The sequence below is a fragment of the Chiloscyllium plagiosum genome, unplaced genomic scaffold, assembly GCF_037043375.1.
Source record: "Chiloscyllium plagiosum isolate Xiang-an unplaced genomic scaffold, Cpla_swu_hap1 HiC_scaffold_25, whole genome shotgun sequence".
Taxonomy (NCBI): domain Eukaryota; kingdom Metazoa; phylum Chordata; class Chondrichthyes; order Orectolobiformes; family Hemiscylliidae; genus Chiloscyllium; species Chiloscyllium plagiosum.
The window spans coordinates 58,163,765-58,183,117 of NW_028270163.1; the positions used below are offsets into that span (position 1 = coordinate 58,163,765).

Sequence of the window (19,353 nt, forward strand, 5' to 3'; positions counted from 1 at the left end):
ATGACACCAGGTTATAGTCCATCAAGTCTGTTTGAAATCTCTGTCCCTTCGTTAGGTCACCTGGTGTCGTGTGACTTCTGACTTCACATACAGAAAGCATATGGTTGGTCATATGGAGAATGAGGTTATGACCAATGGGATAGTGTGAGTGAGAGAGAGAGAGAGAGAGAGAGAGACACACACAAAGGACTATATTCACCGGCATTGAGATGAATGAGGGGCGATCTGATAGAAATCTATAAAATTCTAGCTGTAATAAACAAGAGAAACTCAAGAAGTGTGTTCCTGATGGCTGGGGAGGCCAGAACTGGGGGTGGAGGTGGGGGTCACAGTCATAGGATACGGTAGGTCACTTCAGAGATTGGGGAGCCTGGGCAGTTCTCTGCCACAGAAAACATTTGAGGCCAAACCATTGACTGTTTCCAAGGAGGAGTTAAATGTAGATCTTAGGGAGAAAGAGAATCAAAGGGTATGGGGGAGAAAGCAGGAAGAGGGGACTGAGTTGGATGATCAGCTATGATCATAGAATGGTGGAGCAGGCTCAGAAAGCCAAACGGCCGACTCCTGCTCCGGGTTGCTGTGTTTTTAAGAGACAGACAATGTACTCATCCCATCTTGGTCAAACGGGGAAACTCCTTTAAAGAGCTAGCAAAGTCTTGAAGGGCCAAAGAGTCTCAGCATTGATGGAAGGCATTGGGATTAATGGTTAAAGAGAAGCCTGAGGCGTTTTTGTGGAACTTAATGACTCCTTAAGACCGGAAACAGTGATGAGAAGTGCAGGTGTCCTGGGGAGAGATCTTATTCCAGTTATATAACGTTACTCAGTGAAAACCTCCAGTTAATAAATTATGATCATTAGAATTCATTTACATTTCCCAAGATGGGCTAATTAGCGGAAAAGAAAACTCATGCCAAGGCTTCACAAACCTCCACAAATCTTATCGAGAACCTTCGAGGACATTGTCAATGAGCTACACTGAATAATAAACAATATTAATTAACTCATTATTATTCAGACACATGATTAAAGAGAAATACTCATTTGACACTAACTGTACAGGTTCCAAAGGTTGGAGGCTGTGTTATGTTATGACATTTGACACAGAGATTACCAATTCATGTTTTGAAATTAAATTAATTTCAGAATATACTTAAAAGAAAGTTACGTCTCGCAAAGGAATAACTTTGACATGATGTATAGCAGCAATGCATAATATTCCAGAAATTAATCTTCAGTCAGATTTCTAAATGGAGGCAGGAGGAACTGTTTGGTCTGTAAAACGAAAGTCAGTTTGGAAATCCAGTCTGACCCCCTCAGTGTAGTGCTCAGAGGGTCTTGCAGAGTTTAAGCCAAGGCTTCACCTGATGAGTTCAGCTGATGTAAAATTATCTTCAGGATTCATTACTTCAAAAAAAGGGTCAGGGTCATCCCCTATGTCCTGAGCCAATGTCCATCCCCTTATCCACACCGCTCAGTCTAGTCTTTGATCATATTGCTGTTTGTGGAATCTTGCCATGCATTAATGAGCTAACTCTTATCCTGCATTAAAACAGTGACTATGCTCCATTGGCTGTTGTGGTGAAAGGTGCATGACATATATTACATTTGGATTTGGATTTAAAAATAAAGGCAGGTGGATGTAGCTCAGTTCTATAAAAGCATTTGTTTAAACGGTCAGAAGGTCAACTTGGAACAGTGACCTAAGTACACCAGATCCAAGAAAGCAGTGTGCCTGGCAAAGCCCATGTGATGTTAATGGATAAGATGTTTACACTGTTGAGTTTATCACACACACAGCAAACGCATCAAAAGGCAATTAGTTTAGTTTTGACTTCAAACTTTTGGTTGAGAGGAACCTGAAGTTCAGTTCAGAAGAGAGCAGGTTTTATCAAGTAGCAGAACCAAGTTTTTTTTCCCCAATTCAGTTTAGGGAACCAATTGCCACAGATAGGGTTTTTAGCATGTGCACCTTCCAAGCTGGGAGATTCAGAATACAAACGTTCAAACTGGAAACGTTTAGGTCATCAGAATTGTGAAAAGTTCATGTCAGTGGATTCAGAAGGAACAGGGCGGGAAACGGAAACAGTTGCAGTAGTTCAAAGGAAAGAAACCAAAATGTGTCAGTGACATAAATACCTTTTAAAAACTGAGCTGGAAGTGATATATCCTGGATATCGAGTCTCTGAAACAGATGATGTTGGTAAATAGTTTGAAATTTGACTTTAAAATCGATCTAAAGTTGCACAGATATATGTCATTTTGTTTGTTTTCAACTTCTATGTAATGAATTTGTGTTCTGTTGTTAAAGAACACCTGCAGCCTCATGTAAAGATGTTTCAGTGATTACCCAAAAAGTAAAATTTGGTCGATCAAGCCAGGATTGTCCTGGGATCTCAGTAGTCCAGTCTTAACATTGACTGGGATCACAACAATGTGGTGCTTTTGTGAGTTTTGAATTCATTGAATTTAAGAAGGTTTCTTATTAACAGAAATAGGTAGAGGGACATTTTGGACATAAATCAGGAGTAGCGTAGTGAGGTTTAGTGTACTGGTTGGATTATCTAAATGGTTATTCACATTGCTAAGACTTTTCTGGGAGTAGAAGCAATAATAGTAGACTATTTGAAGTCTTTGACTAAGGCTAAACTGAGAGGATTAGCAGATAAATTGAGAGGAACAAATTAAACTAGGATCTTGTAAGGAGGAAATGCTCAAAGTTATTACCTGCCATTTAGAATTAAAAGGAAGGGACTTTGAACTTGACGTGACATTAGAATTTGCTCAAACTAAACCAGAAATATTTAGAATATTTGACTTAGGAAGCAAAAGAGAAAAATGAAAATCTTGGATTGGAAGCAAAAAAGGACAATGGTAAGGGAGGAAAATGAAAGGAAAAGAGAATTGGAACTAATAAAGCTTGGAATGTGAGGAGAGAGAAAAAAATGGAAATTGAGAGAAAAGGAGAAAGAAAGTGATAATGGTAATTGAAGATAAAAAGGTGGAAGTCCAAAGAGATAAAGGAAATCAGAGAAAATCACGTGGTCAGAGAAATCTTAAAGCATTGGAAGAAGGAACAGATTGTGATTTTGTATCCAATTTGACTTAATTAGAAATTTGTGTTTAGTGCTTAAATTTACAAGGGATGGAGTTGATAGTTTTCTTGCTACAGGATCCTTGGGCTTATAAATAGAGACATAGAGTATAGAAGCAAGGAAGTGATGCCATACCTCGACAAGTCATTGGTCAGAGCAGATCTGGAGATTGCTTTCCGTTCTGGGCACCTTATTTAAGGGAAGGATGTTAAAGCCTCGGAGACAATGCAAAGGAGATTTACAAGGATGATATCAACAATAAAGGATGTTAGATACAAAGAATAATTAGAGAAATTGGGCTAATGCTCTTTGGAGCAGAGAAGATTAAGAGGTGACCTTATCAAGGTGTTCAAAATAATGAACAATTTTGAAAGGGACGAGAATGATACTAGTTGGTATGTCAGTAATTGAGGTCACAATTTCAAGATTGTCAGTGAGAGAGTGAGGAGTGAGATAGGGAGAAGCTTCTTCACTCAGAGTTGTTCAGATTTGGAATGAGAAAGTAGTGGAGGTGGATTCTATATGAGTTTTCAAATATGTATCCAGCATTTTTGTTGTAAGTTCTGAGGTTAGAGGGTTACAGTGATAGGGCTGGAGAACAGAACCAGCTGGGTAGCTCTTTACAGAACTGGTACAGACATAATGGGTTGAATGGCCTCCCTCTGTCTGGTAAAATTCTCTGAATCTACGATTCTATGGTTTGAAAAGGTAGCTGTACAGAGAAAGTGGTGAAAAGATGCCTGGACCTTGTTGGGAGTGTGCGTCTTTGACATGAACATCTGTGAATGTCAGCAGAATGATCTATAAAATAAAAAACGGTTAACAAAAAAAACCAACAGTCAATGCTCATGAATTGCCCCTGAAGCTTATCAATTAAAATGCGGACTGAAACAAGGACAATCAACCAATCAGGTATTTGCTACAGGGAAGGGAAATGGAATAATTTAGGATCATTTACTTTGATCACTGCAATTAGGGAAAAATTTTGAAAACGTAAGGAAAGTCATGATTATGGAAGAATTCCAAAATAGTATTCCGGAAAACCTTAAAACCCAGTTTGGAGTGCATCAAGTATTAAACATCCAAGAAACTTCAGTTCCCTCTGTAACATCTCACACAGGCAATTACAGGGAAGGAGATGGTCACATATGGGAATCCACAAGGAAACCGAAGGAATGGAAAAGCTGTGGGCGGAGGAGGACCAGGTTTAGGGAACCAGTGCAGGATGCCAATGTCATAAAGGAGAAAGGCTACAACAAAATAAACTGATATCAAGAACAATGCTCCCATTGTAATAAGACTGGGCATGGAGTCAGAGAGATGTACAGCACGGAAACAGACCCTTCGGCCCAACCTGTCCATGCCGATCAGTTATCCTAAATTAATCCATTCCCATTTGCCAGCACTTGGCCAATATCCCTCCAAACCCTTCTTATTCATATGTCCATCCAGGTGCCTTTTAAATATAATTATACCAGCCTCCACCACTTCCTCAGGCAGCTCATTCCATACACGTACCACCCTCTGCGTGAAACAGTTACCCCTTAGGTCTCTTTTACATCTTTCCCCTCTCACCTCTAGTTCTGGACTCCCCCAATCCAGGGAAGAGACTTTGTCTATTTACCCTATCCCATGCTTCTCATGATTTTATAAACCTCTGTAAAGTCATCCCTCAGCCTCCGACACTCCAGGGAAAACAGCCCCAGCCTGTTCAGCCTCTCCCTATAGCTCAGATCCTCCAACCCTGGCAACATCCTTGTAAATCATTCCTGAACCCTTTCAAGTTTCGCAACATCTTTCTGATAGGAAGGCAGATCAGAATTGAACACAATATTCCAATAGTGGCTTCACTGCAATATGTATCAAAGCCAATTGTTAGAAGATAAACGGGAAGCTGATTATAGTAGTAGGAAGGTCAAAGGCTCTTCAGAAAAGAGGGCATTAAGAAAGGAAAAGGGAATTACAATTGTAGGAGCGGTACAAAAAGGTAATTGGTAGGAAGGGAGAGATGATTTAGGATAGTGACAAACATTCTTCCTTCTTTGTTGGTGAAGAGAATCAGACCAGTGGAGATTCTGAGAATTTTATCAAAGCAGGGAAGTATTTCCTTATGCTTTCAGTAAAGGAGGTAGACAGATAACAATATTGAGAGACAGTGGAGCAGGTCACACACTGATGACACCACCATAGTTGGTTGAATCTCAGGTGGTGATGAAACAGACTACAGACTGGAGGTGGAAGACCTGGAAAAATGGTGCACTGAGAACAACCGAGCTCTCAATGCCGGCAAAACCAAGGAACTCATTATTGACTTTCGGTGGGATGTTACTCATGCCCCTCTACACATTAACAGCACAGAGGTGGAATGAGTGGAGAGTGTCAAGCTCCTGGGAGTGGTCATCCACAACAAGCTTTCTTGGATGCACTGATTACAAAGGCCCAACAGCGTCTCTTCTTCCTCAGGTAGCTGAGGAAATTTGGCATGACAGCAAATACCCTTGCCAACTTTTATAGGTGCGCCATCAAGAGCATTCTGTCTGGATGTACCTGGTATAGCAACTGTACCATTCAAGATCGGAGACGGTTACAGAGAGTGGTGAACTCAGCCCGGACATCACAAAGGCCAACCTCCCATCTATAGAATCCATCTACCAGGCCTGCTGTCAAGGAAAGGCCGCCAGCATTCTCAAAGATCCATCCCACCCTGGCAATGTTTTTCTACAACCTCTACCATCGGGGAGAAGGTACAAAAGCTGAGCGCACACACCAGCCGGTTTCAGAACAGTTTCTACCTGACTGTTGTTAGAATACTGAATGGACCCACAAACTCTTAACATTCACCTGTCCCTGTGTTTTTGTTTTTGCCGCTGTTTACCTATTATTTACTATCTACGCTACTTAACTCTGTGATCTGCCTGTATTGCTCGCAAGACAAAGCTTTTCACTGTGCCTCGGTACATATGATGATAAATTCAATTCAATTCAATGTTGGCTGATACCATTTATCTTCCAGAGGGATGAATGAAGGGGAAAATATGAATTGGGGTGTACATGGAGGTTAAACCAATCATATTGCGTATGTTGAATTACAGTGACATATTCTGGGAAATGAGCTGATTTAACAAAGGAGTCAATAGTGGAAGGAATAAGCTGATGGGTCCCATAATGTTGACAGACACACTAACACGTGATAGTAAATCCTTCCACTAGTAACATCAAGAGTAGTTTCACAGCTAGGACACACATGTGTGTCAATGGGTGATGTCACAACCAATGTGAACATTACTGTCTTCTGTGCCCATTAGGAAACTGAGAAATTAGATCAGCCTCTGATTAACACCATGCAACTAACTCCCAGCAGGAAAAACCCACCTGATATACACCGACCAATTAACCCTGACCAGTCAAACCTGCCTTAATTATATCTATCAACTAACTCCTACTAGATAAAACCCTCCAGGGACATATCCATCATTAATTCCACTAGATACTATCCCCCAATATATACCCATTTGATTAACATCTCCTTATATTGTTCAATGTCAAATTCTGGGTGAAACTTTTGTTGTAAAGCACCTGGTAGTATCCCACTGCAATAAAGGCTCTACAGAAATGCAGTGTGTTGTAGTTTTTGTTGGCACAGTTCAATAGTTTGAGCCCCAATCCCAAAATGACACCAGAAGATTTACATTTCAAAATAAAATCAATCAAACAAATGGGACTAATCTAACCACATTTCCAAAGAATCAACATAGGCACAATGATGGGCTGAATGGCCTTTTGCGGTGCTCTATGACTGCATAATATATTTGTTTTCAAGCCATCTACATTGTGCAGAGTTTTAAATTGCAGTTTTGGCTTTGTTCAGTCATAGTGGCCTCACCTATACCTGCCATGTTGTATGTTATTGCGTGAATTCTGATTCTTCAGCTGATTTTGTAACTGTGTGGAAGTTGGACCACTGAGACAAGTTATCTCTCTATCCTTGATATTTAGTTAAAATTTAGTTTTTAACTTTGTCCACCCCAGTTCAACATTGCCTCCTCCACATCATGCCTGATATTTAGGAGGGTTTTCCTTATGGCTGTATATAACCCTGGCAACATCCTTGTAAATCTTTTCTGAACCCTTTCAAGTTTCACAACATTTTTCCGATTGGAAGGAGACCAGAATTGTGGCAATATTCCAAAAGTGGTCTAACCGAAGTTCTGTACAGCTGCAACATGACCTCCCAACTCCTGTACTCAATACTCTGACCAATAAAGGAAAGCATACCAAATGCCTTCTTCACTATCCTATCTACCTGCGACTCCACTTTCAAGGAGCTATGAACCTGCACTCCAAAATCTCTTTGTTCAGCAACACTCCCTAGGACCTTACCATTAAGTGTATAAGTCCTGCTAAGATTTGTTTTCCCAAAATGCAGCACCTCACATTTATCTGAATTAAACTCCATCTGCCACTTCTCAGCCCATTGGCCCATCTGGTCCAGATCCTGTTGTAATCTGAGGTAACCCTCTTCACTGTCCACCACACCTCCAATTTTGGTGTCATCTGCAAACATACTAACTGTATCTCTTATGCTCGCATCCAAATCATTTATGTAAATGACAAAAAGTAGAGGGCCCAGCACCGATCCTTGTGGCACTCCACTGGTCACAGGCCTCCAGTCTGAAAAACAACCCTCCACCACCACCCTCTGTCTTCTACCTTTGAGCCAGTTCTTTATCCAAATGGCTAGTTCTCCCTGGAGGATTTAAACTATAGGGAAAGGTTGAACAGGCTGGGGCTGTTTTCCCTGGAGCATTGGAGGCTGAGGGGAGACCTTATAGAGGCTTATAAAATCATGAGGGGCATAGATCGGATAAATAGACAAAGTCTCTTCCGTGGGGTCGGGGAGTCCAGAACTAGAGGGCATAGGTTTAGGGTGAGAGGGGAAAGATATAAAAGGGACCTAAGGGGCAACTTGATTCATACAGAGAGTGGTACGTGTTTGGAATGAGCTGCCAGAGGATGTGGTGGAGGCTGGTACAATTGCAACATTTAAGAGGCATTTGGATGGGTATATGAATAGGAAGGGTTTGGAGGGATATGGGCCGGATGCTGGCAGGTGGGACTAGATTAGGTTGGGATATCTGGTCGGCATGGACGGGTTGGACCGAAGGGTCTGTTTCCATGCTGTACATCTCTATGACTCTAAAACCTTCTTCTTTGAACATCAAGGAGATCTAAAGAAGTTGTGAATATTCCAGAATTCGTGAAAATGTAGGGCAGCCTCTACATTCCTCTATAATTAACATTACTGACAAACAGCACCTCCCAGGATCCACACGTTATAATAAGACACATTCTGCTAACAAGCTGTTAATGACAGGACGTGAAACAGACAGAGTCACAGAAGCAAAGAAGATAGGAGCAGGAGTAGGCCATTCGGCGCTTCGAGCCTGCTGGGCCACTCAATATAACATTGGCTGATCATCTAACTCAGCTTCAGAGAACATCTCTGGGACACCTGCACCAATCAACCCCACCGCCCTGTGGCCCAACATTTCATCTCCCCCTCCCACTCTGCCGAGAAGATGCAGGTCCTGCGCCTCCTCCATCGCCACCTGACGCCTGGTGGAAGAACTCATCTTCCACCTCAGGACCCCACAACCCCAGGGCATCAATGTGGACTTTACCAGTTACCTCATTTCCCCTCCCCCCACCTTACCCCAGTTCCAACCTTCCAGCTCAGCACCATCCTCATGACCTGTCTTACCTGCCAATCTCCCTTCCCACCTATCCACTCCACCCTCCTCTCTGACCTAACACCTTCATCCCCACCCCCATTCACCTATTGCACTCTCAGATACCTTTTCCCCAGCCCCACACCCCTCTCATTTATCATTCAACCCCCAAGGCTCCCAGCCTCATTCCTGATGAAGGGCTCCTGCCCGAAATGTCGATTTCCCTGCTCCTCGGATGCTGCCTGACCTGCTGTGCTTTTCCAGCACCACTCTAATCTTGACTCACATCTAACTCAGTCCCCTGTTCCTGCTCTCTCCCATATACCCTTGGATCTCTTTTGCCCGAAGAGCAATATCCATTTCTTTCTTGAAAACATTCAATGTTTTGGCCTCAGCTGCTTTCTGTGGCAGTGAATTCCAGAGGCTCCACATCATTCTGTTGTACATTGAATTAAATCACTCTTTATAGATGGAGCTGTTTATGACTTCTCTGTGGAATTCATATTCGGAAAGAACATCTCATCCAAACCCAGACCCCAGGACAGCAGTTGCAAGATGAGCTGAAGGGTTTGTTCTCAGTGAGAAATAGGAGAGATGTGATCTCTGCCCTACCCATTGATGACCAATCTTTCTTTTCATGAAGGAATGCCCCTAGTTTGGCCTCTTGTTACATTTTAAATCAGTCAGTCATAACAGTCAGTGTTTTCCCCATCAGCCACCACTCAAAAACAAAATCACTACAATCCCGGGATCAACAAAGCAGCAGCTCTGCACATTCTCAGGGGCTAGTTGACTGTCACAGTGGATCACCTTTAGTGTGAGACTCTGAGGTGTTAGCATCCCTCCACAGTCACAGCCACATTCCTCTCTCTTGGTCAACTGTCAGCTCCAGGTGGGATGAGGCTGAGCTGTGATGCCCCAATTGTTGAACAGCCTGCACACCCTTACAGTCAAGGGTCACTCATAGAGGTGGTCAAACAGACTGTATACCAGAGGGTGGGTGGGTGCCAAGGAACCAGCATCTGTAGTGAAAGGTAGACTCTTCTAACTAGCTTAACCCTCGCATTTCCTAATTCATGTAAAATTGGAATCACAATAATTGGAGCTCTGTTACTGGGTCAAAATCCTGGGACACCTTCACCCCAAGGACTGCGATGGTTCAAGAAGGCAGCTCACTCCCACCTTCTCAAGGGGTAACACGGAATGGGCAATAAATGCTGGGCCCAGCCAGCGATACCCATATCCCAAGAACGAATAACAAACAAAATATTGTTTCTGGTGATCTGTCAGTGAGTATTCTTTTCTTCAGCCAGCTGTTTGATGTTGGAGATACAATTCTGACAACCCACACACCTCACATACCTTTCAACTCCTGCCTCTCTCCCATTCTCAACACAGCATCCAAATTCTCTGATGTAGACTTCTCTCATCTTGCAGTTTATTGTCAACACTGCATCAATCCATAGGGACTGTGTTCTGTCGCTGCTCCCGAATTCCTAGTTATTCCTTCCTACACACTACCCAACCTTTTATATCCCACAAACCTGCCCCCCTCCAATCACAACACAATTGCCGACGCCTCTCGCTCAATGCCCTTTACTCAGGCTATGTTCTATTGAACACACCTGAGCAGCTGAGGAGATAGCAGGACAGGTGAGAGGGCAGCATCTTAAAAGGAGCTGGAGAAGGGGAGAGGTTCAGGAAGGGAATTTCAGAGCTTTTTCGGGTCGATGCAAGGCCATCGGCAATGGGACAATGACAATGTGGGCAAGAAGCTGATATTAGAGAAACAGGCGAAAGTGGGTACTGCAGATGCCGGAGATTAGAATCAAGATTAGAGCGGTGCTGGAAAAGCACAGCAGGTCAGGCAGCATCCGAGGAGCAGGCCTCATTCCCGATGAAGGGCTTTTGCCCGAAATGTTGATTCCCCTGCTCCTCGGATGCTGCCTGACCTGCTGTGCTTTTCTAGCACCGCTCTAATCTTGATATTGGAGAAGTGCTGAGTTCTCAGAGTTGGAGGGTCTGGAGCAGATTCCAGATAACCAGGGGAAAGTTTCTCAACACACACTCCACACCCTCCTCACAATAAAGGCCAACATTCCATTTGCATTCCTGATTACTTACTGTACTTACTTGTAAACAGCTTCATGTACAAGGAACATCCTGTCCCTCTGTAACAGCCACATTCTGCACTCTCTCTCCATTTAAACGATATTCAGGTTTCTTATTCCTTCTGCCAAAATTGACAACCTGACACTTCCCCACTTGGTGCCACATCTGCCAATTTTTCACTCACTCATTGAACCTGTTGATACCTCTTTGTCCCAACTTAAGGCAGTAGGAGTATACTTAAGAGGGAAATCAGGGGGGCAAAAAGGGGACATGAGATCGCTTTGGCAAATAAAATTAAGGAGAATCCAAAGAGTTTTCACAAATATATTAAGGACAAAAGGGTAACTAGGGAAGAGAATAGGGCCCCTCAAAGATCAGCAAGGCGGCCTTTGTGTGGAGCCGCAGAAAATGGGGGCGATACTAAATGAGTATTTTGCATCAGTATTTACTGTGGAAAAGGATATGGAAGATATAGACTGGAGGGAAATAGATGGTGACATCTTGCAAAATGTCCATATTACAGAGGAGGAAGTGCTAGATGTCTTGAAATGCATAAAGGTGGATAGATCCCCTGGACCTGATCAGGTGTACCCCAGAACTCTGTGGGAAGTTCGGGAAGTGATTGCTGGGCCCCTTACTGAGATATTTGTATCATCAATAGTCACAGGCGAGGTGCCAGAAGACTGGAGGTTGACTAATGTGGTCCCACTGTTTAAGAAAGGGGGTAAGGACAAGCCAGGGAACTATAGACTAGTGAGCCTGACCTCGGTGGTGGGCAAGTTGTTGGAGGGGATCCTGAGGGACAGGATGTACATGTATTTGAAGAGACAAGGACTGATTAGGGATAGTCAGCATGACTTTGTGCGTGGGAAATCATGTCTCACAAACTTGATTGAGTTTTTTGAAGAAGTAACAAAGAGGATTGATGACGGCAGAGCGGTAGACGTGATCTATATGGACTTCAGTAAAGCGTTCGACAAGGTTCCTCATGGGAGACTGGTTAGCAAGGTTAGATCCCACAGAATACAGGGAGAACTAGCCATTTGGATACAGAACTGGCTCAAAGGTAGAAGACAGAAGGTGGTGGTGGAAGGTTGCTTTTCAGACTGGAGGCCTGTGACCAGTGGAGTGCCACAAGGATCGGTGCTGGGTCCTCTACTTTTTGTCATTTACATAAATGATTTGGATGCGAGCATAAGAGGTACAGTTAGTAAGTTTGCAGATGACACCAAAATTGGAGGTGTAGTGGACAGCGAAGAGGGTTTCCTCAGATTACAACAGGATGTTGATCAGATGGGCCAATGGGCTGAGAAGTGGCAGATGGAGTTTTATTCAGATAAATGTGAGGTGCTGCATTTTGGGAAAGCAAATCTTAGTAGGACTTACACACTTAATGGTAAGGTCCTAGGGAGTGTTGCTGAATAAAGAGACCTTGGAGTGCAGGTTCATAGCTCCTTGAAAGTGGAGTCGCAGGTAGATAGGATAGTGAAGAAGGTGTTTGGTATGCTTTCCTTTATTGGTCAGAGTATTGAGTACAGGAGTTGGGAAGTCATGTTGCGGCTGTACAGGACATTGGTTAGGCTACAGTTGGAAAATTGCGTGCAGTTCTGTTCTCCTTCCTATAGGAAAGATGTTTGAAACCTGAAAGGGTTCAGAAAAGAGTTACAAGGATGTTGCCAGGGTTGGAGGATCTGAGCTACAGGGAGAGGCTGAACAGGCTGGGGCTGTTTTCCCTGGAGCGTCAGAGGCTGAGGGGTGACCTTATAGAGGTTTACAAGATTATGAGGGGCATGGATAGGGTAAATAGACAAAGTCTTTTCCCTGGGAATGGGGATTCCAGAACTAGAGGGCATAGGTTAGGGTGAGAGGGAAAAGATATCAAAGAGACCTAAGGGGCAACTTTTCACACAGAGGTTGGTATGTGTATGGAATAAGCTGCCAGAGGATGTGGTGGAGGCTGGTACAATTGCAACATTTAAGAGGCATTTGGATAGGCATATGATTAGGAAGGGTTTGGAGGGATATGGGCCGGGTGCTGGCAGGTGGGACTAGATTGGGTTAGGATATCCGGCCGGCATGGATGGGTTGGATCAAAGGGTCTGTTTCCATGCTGTAAATGACTCTATGACTCTATGCTTTCCAACCCATCTCTGTCAGCAGCAACTCTGGTGACGATACACATAGACTCTTCATATCCACACTGTGGGGGCGGGTGCAGCTCCAACAGCACTCAAGAAGCTCAACACCATCCAGGACAAAACAGCCCACTTGATTGGCACCTCATCCATGAGCATCCACTCCCTTCACCACCAACATTCAGTAGCAGCAGGGTGCACTCTCTACAAGATGCACTGCAGAAATTCACCAAAGATCCTTAGACAGCATCTTCCAAACCATGATCACTTCCATCTAGAAGGAAAAGAGCAGCAGATACATGGCAACACCACCCTCCTGCAAGTTCCCCTCCAAGTCACTCCCCATCTTGACTTGGAAATATACCAATATTCCCCAGTGTTGCTGGGTCAGAATCCTGGAATTCCCTCCCTAAGGGCATTGTGGGTCTAACTGCAGCACATGGACTGCAGCAGTTTAAGAAGGCAGCTCACTCCCACCTTCTCAAGGGGCAACTAGGGACGGACAATAAATGCTGGTCCAGCTCATGTCCATGTCTGATTTTAAAAATAGCATGATCAGAGTTGAAGAACTGGAGAGGCTGGGATTGATTGCTTTAGAGCAGAGTGAATTTAGTGGCAGTGTTCCATATCATGAAGCGTTTTAATTGACTTACAAAGGAGAAACAGTTTCAGTGGCACCAGAGTTGCTTAATATGGAGTATTGGAAAATGGAAGGAAGAGTGAAGGGTTATGGGAAATGAGTGGAGAACTGAGGAAAATTGACTCATTTCTTCAGAGAAGCATATTGGGTTGAATGACCTCCTTCAAACCAGCATTATTCTGTGAAGACAAACAGCTGAACTCTGAAACCAAACTGGAAAACTAAGACACCTCTTTTTGTTGGTAGAGTTTATTGACTACTCAGTCTTAAAGCTCTTTCCTCTCCCTGAGTTAGAGTTGTTTCCTATGTATCTGTGCTCAGACTATTAATAGCTACCACTTTTTTATTCTTTAACTTAAATACATTCACAAACTTGACAGTGTGATTAACCTGACATTCCCAAAATATTGAGGAATTAGTGATCTGCATTATTACATTAATCACTAGTTAAAGAAAGGCATTTTTAAAATAATCACTGCTTTTGTTTTATTCATTCATGGGATGTGGGTGTTACTGGCCAAGCCAGCATTTACTGCCCGTCCCTAATTGCCCAGAGGGCAGTTAAGAGTCAACCACATTGCTGTGGGTCTGGAGTCATGTGTCAGCCAGACCAGGTAAGGATGACAGTTTCCTCGCCAAAAGGACATTAGTGAACCACGTGGACTTACATTGAGGAACTGTGAAATGCATTATTATTTCAAAGGTTGGTTAGAGTTAGTAGGAATTAATGATTAAATTAAATTAATTTAATTTAAGGGAGTTCTAAACTACACTACTTTATTAAGCAATAGTTAGGGTGTGCTGTTGAAAGATATTTTGCTCTTCACTGATTCAGTTGAACTGATGTTGGTTATCTCAGTTTACAATGCAATGATACCTACAACACAGTTCCCACTGGCTGAGATAATCACAAAGGCCCCACCTTCTCAACCTCACTTCCTGACCTCGGAGAGTGGGGCAGCTGAATTATAGCAGAAATCAGTGGTACAGATTGAGGATTTACAGAAATACAGCATCATGGCTGAAGTCACAGACATGTTGCTGAAACCTTTCATCTTGCACTCAGCACAACAAACACAAGAATGGCAAATTTCTAACAATCACAACATTTATACCCATATGAGAAGATACTTTGAAAAAGAGTCAAACAAGGCATGAAACATTAACTGTTTTTCTCTCCACTGAGATTGCCATACCTTGCTGAGTTTCTCCAGTATTATCTGCCTCAGATTTCCAGCATGTACAATCATGTGATTTTAATTTCTGATTTATTGGAAGAGGACATTGATTGGTTGGTAAGTTGGTTCTAACTGACTGAGGCATCACCCCTGAGAATGCAGCAGGAAAATCTAGGGACACTGGTTTTGCAGGACCCAAAGAGGAAATGATATGATGGATAACATTAATTTAATTAATGGTCAGAATGACTTACAGAAAAAAAAACATTACTACATTAATCATTGGTTAGAGGGAGAACTGAAAAAAAAGATTATATTAATCACATGTTAGAGAGAGTTGCTAATAAAAATTGCTTTATTAATCACAAATTAGAATGAGTTACAGAAATAAATTGTCACATTAATCCCTGGTGAGTTGAAATACTGACATTGATCACTGATTAGAGAGAGAGAGACTGAGTGAAGTTGTTAGATTAATTACAGGTTATGGTGAGCTACTGAAATACATGATACTATCACTTGCTGGTTAGTGAGAAGTTACTGAAATATGATTAAATTTATCAGCAGTTAATGTAACTTATTAAGATAAATGACTATTAAACACTGGTTAGAGTGAGCTGCTGAAAGGTATTATTGTATAAAAGACTGATTAACATAACTTACTAAACAAAATTGTCAAATTAATCACCGATGGGGGGGGGGGGGGGGGGGTTATGTTACTCATTTATTAGGATTGTTACGGAAATAAATCATTATGTTAATCTCAGTGAGTGATTAAAGTGCATTAGGGCAAGTTTCTGAAATCTATCACTACATTAGGCACTGAGTTGCTGATTGCCATTATTGTACAGGATTAATCACTGGTTAGTGAGTTACTGACTGGAATTATTGTATTAATCACTGGTTAGAGTGAGTTACTGACTGTAGTTATTGTATTAATCTCTGGTTAGTGTGAGTTACTGACTGTAGTTATTGTATTAATCTCTGGTTAGAATGAGTTACTGACTGTAGTTATTGTATTAATCTCTGGTTAGTGTGGGTTAGTGACTGTAGTTATTGTATTAATCTCTGGTTAGTGTGGGTTACTGACTGTAATGGTTCTATGACTCACTAACTGCTGAATTGCAGGTTGGTTGATTGATTGCAAAGAGGAAGGGAGAGCCAAAACATTCATAATTTAATTTCCAAACCACATGCATGGTTTTCGGCTCTTTCTCTTTTGTGTGTGTGTGACTGAGAGTGTCGGATTTTCCGGTCGATTTACTGAGGGAGTGATTGATGCGTGTTTAACCAGGTTGATGTGTCAGTGCCGGGCGGGCGGGAGAGGTGTGCTCGGTGTCGAACACAGCGATCAGTGCTGTCGCCTCCTGCTCTCAGATCCTGCACTAAATCAGGATTAAAGCTCCAAACTTCCAGCTGTCTGCCGGACCGTTGGAGATGGCTGTTGCAGGAGGGAGGGGAGAAGCGGCTGGTCAGTGTCCGGGGAATGTGTGTGTGTGTGTGTGTGTGTGTGTGGGGGGGGCGGGGGGTGTGTGGAGTGTTCACCCCCGGGAGTGCTGTCTCCATCCCTGGCTCAGCACATGCTCTGGTTCACACTGACCCAATTGGTCCCATCTCTACCACTACATCCCAGGGCAGCAGCGGCTCACTGTCCAACTGCAGCACAGCTACAAGCAAAGCCCTGCTTGGGGGGTGGGGGCTATTAGTGTCTGTAATTAACAACTACCCCCTCCCCATCATCTCAGCAGCATCTCCCTCCAAACCACTGCGCTTTGGGAATGGGATTCCCAGAGTGGGTCACACACAGCCCGGGCACAGGGGAACGCAAGGGATCGCTCCCTAAAATGTTCCAAACCAAATCCAACCCTGACACAAAGGGGTTTTTTTAATAATTAAACATAAAGTCGTTTCTCCAAGACACTCAGGTTCATTTCCACCGGTCATTCAATATGTGAAAGCAGGCAGGAGGTGGGGAGGCATTAAATAATCCACTGACACAATCCACTCGCTCTCCCCGAGACCCGGCTCACACTCACTCACTGTCACACTCACCCAGTTACACACTCAGTCACACTCACCCAGTTACACACTCACTCACTGTCACACTCACCCAGTTACACACTCACTCACACTCACCCAGTTACACATTCAATGTCACACTCACTCAGTTACACACTCACTCACACTCACCCAGTTACACACTCACTCGCTGTCACACTCACCCAGTTACACACTGACTCACACTCACCCAGTTACACACTCACTCACTGTCACACTCACCCAGTTACACACACTCACACTCACCCAGTTACACACTCATTTACTCTCACACTCACCCCCTCTCCCCGACAAGGGCTCTCTCGGGGGTGGGAATGGGCTCTGACGGAGTCTCACCGAGTCACTGCTGGAGGATGAGGGACTTACAGCTCCCCCTCTCCCTCTCCCCCCTCTCCCTCTCTCTCCCCTTCTCTCCCACTCCCTCTCCCCCTCATTCTCTCCCTCCCCTCACACACTTTCCCTCTCTCTCCCCCTCCCTACCCCCTTCACTCTCCCCCTCACCCTAACACCTCTCCCCCTCCCCTTTCCCATGCCCCCCTCCCCCGGGGGTGGGGAGATATAAGGAGCCCCCTGCTGTTTGTGAGCTGCCCCCACCCCAAAGCCCGGCCGGACCTCGCCCCCCCCCCCCACCGGGGAGGCACTCGGCCCCTTTGCCCCTTCCCCCTTCCCCCAACCCCTTTCCCAACTCACCCCTCCATCTCTCTCACTGACCCTCCCTCCCCCCACTCCAACTCCCGCCCCACGTCCTTGAGCTGCTCAGAAAGCTTCGGGTTGTCCGGGGGTTGGGAGATGAAGGGGGGGGTGATGGGGTGGTGGAGGGGTGTAGGGGGGCTGGGGTGTAGGGGTTCCTGGCCCATTTGGGAGGGGGGATGTCTTCTTGCGCTGTGGAAAGTGAGTTCTCGCAAACACCGGGGACGAGCCTGGCGCCTGGTCAATGCAGGCACACGGGGTTAGGTTTTTTTTGGGGGGGGGGGGGGTGGGGGGTTGCCCTTACCGGAGACACAGAGCAGCATCTGGCTCTGCATAAGCAGCAGTAACTCCCAGATCCTCTCCATGATCCCGGGGAAGCGATCTCCTGGATCTCCGGCGGATTTCTGGCGGATCTCTGGCGGTCACAGATCCAGGGGCGAGCCGGCGGCTCGGAGCGGACCAGCTGGTTCCTGCAGGCGGGAGCTGAGCAGCAGCATCGCGGTACCGCGGCCGGTCTGCCCCCCCCCCCCCTCTCTGTCTCTGTCTCTGTCTCTGTCTCGGTCCCTCCGTCCGTCCGCAACTTCACCGCAAGCAGCAGCAGCAGCAAACCCGAGCCGCCCTGCCCCAGGCTCCCACTGTCATCGATTCACCACAATCTCCCGAATCCTACATCAGCGCAATATCACAGCGAGAGGGAGGGAGGGAGGGAGGGAGGGAGAGAATCACAGACACGGAGGAAGAGGGATGGACACGAGCAAAGAGAATCAACTGAGAGAGAGAGAGAGAGAATCAGGGAAAACAAACAGAAAAAAAACTCAAGAGTGCAGAAGAGAAAGAATCAGAGAAGGACAGAAACAGAGAAAGTAGCCCAGGAGAGCGAGGAAGAGAGTAACCAGAGAAAGGGAGAGAGATGGACAGAGACAGCTGGAAAGAGGGAGAGGGTGAGTGTGAGGGAGTGAGAAAGGGAGAGTGAGGGGACGGGGACAGACTGAAGGAATGGTGGACGAAATAGGAGAGGAGTCCAGCAGAGAAACAAATTAACGCGGACTCAGCCAAGAGCATGGCTGTTCTCCCACAAACCCCAAACCCCAAACCCAACAAAATCCAACCCAAGAACTCAAACCGAAAACCAAAACCTTAAAACCACCCAAAACCCCCAAACTTAAAAGTCCAAAACCCAAACCCCAAATTCAAAACCTAAAGCGAAACGCCAAAACCCATGCCAAACCCAAACTCAAAATTCGTAAACAAAACCCAAATCCAAGAATTCAGACCTACAACAAAACTTAAACATTGAAACACTAAACCCAAATCAATATCCAAAATCCAAGCTCTACCTCCAACAAAACCAAAACTCAAACCCAAAACTGATATCCAAAACATGAAACCCAAACTTAAACCCAAATCCAAAACTAAACACCTAAACCCAAAACCCAAATAACAACCCCGAATCCAAAACGTAAACACCAAATCGAAAACACGAGTCCAAGAACAAATCTAAAACCCAAACTCAACCCTGAAACTAAATCCAAACACAGAACCTAAAACCCAAACCCCTCAAGAACAAACCATGACAAGCAGACCAAACACAACCAGAAACCCTAACCACCTTACCATATATCAAAGAAGTTTCAGAAATGACAGCCAGACTACTAAGACCCCTCGGAATCCTAGTAGCACACAAACCCACCAACACTCTCAAACAAAAACTAACAAAC

The 19,353-nt window shown here is 44.5% G+C and overlaps 1 protein-coding gene across 2 annotated transcripts in view; it reads right to left on the bottom strand.

Moving 5' to 3' along the window:
* Positions 1 to 18,483, bottom strand: part of ca10a (carbonic anhydrase 10 (inactive)a) — a 723,416-nt gene extending 704,933 nt beyond the window's left edge. Inside the window, exon 1 of one of the 2 annotated variants that reach the window (XM_088000831.1) lies at positions 17,940 to 18,483. In XM_088000831.1, coding sequence (XP_087856957.1) covers positions 17,940 to 18,000 — 61 coding nt within the window. In that variant the 5' untranslated portion in view covers positions 18,001 to 18,483. The remainder of the gene's footprint in view (positions 1 to 17,939) is intronic. The other variant, XM_088000832.1, reaches the window with a different exon arrangement.
* Positions 18,484 to 19,353: the final 870 nt, after the last annotated feature.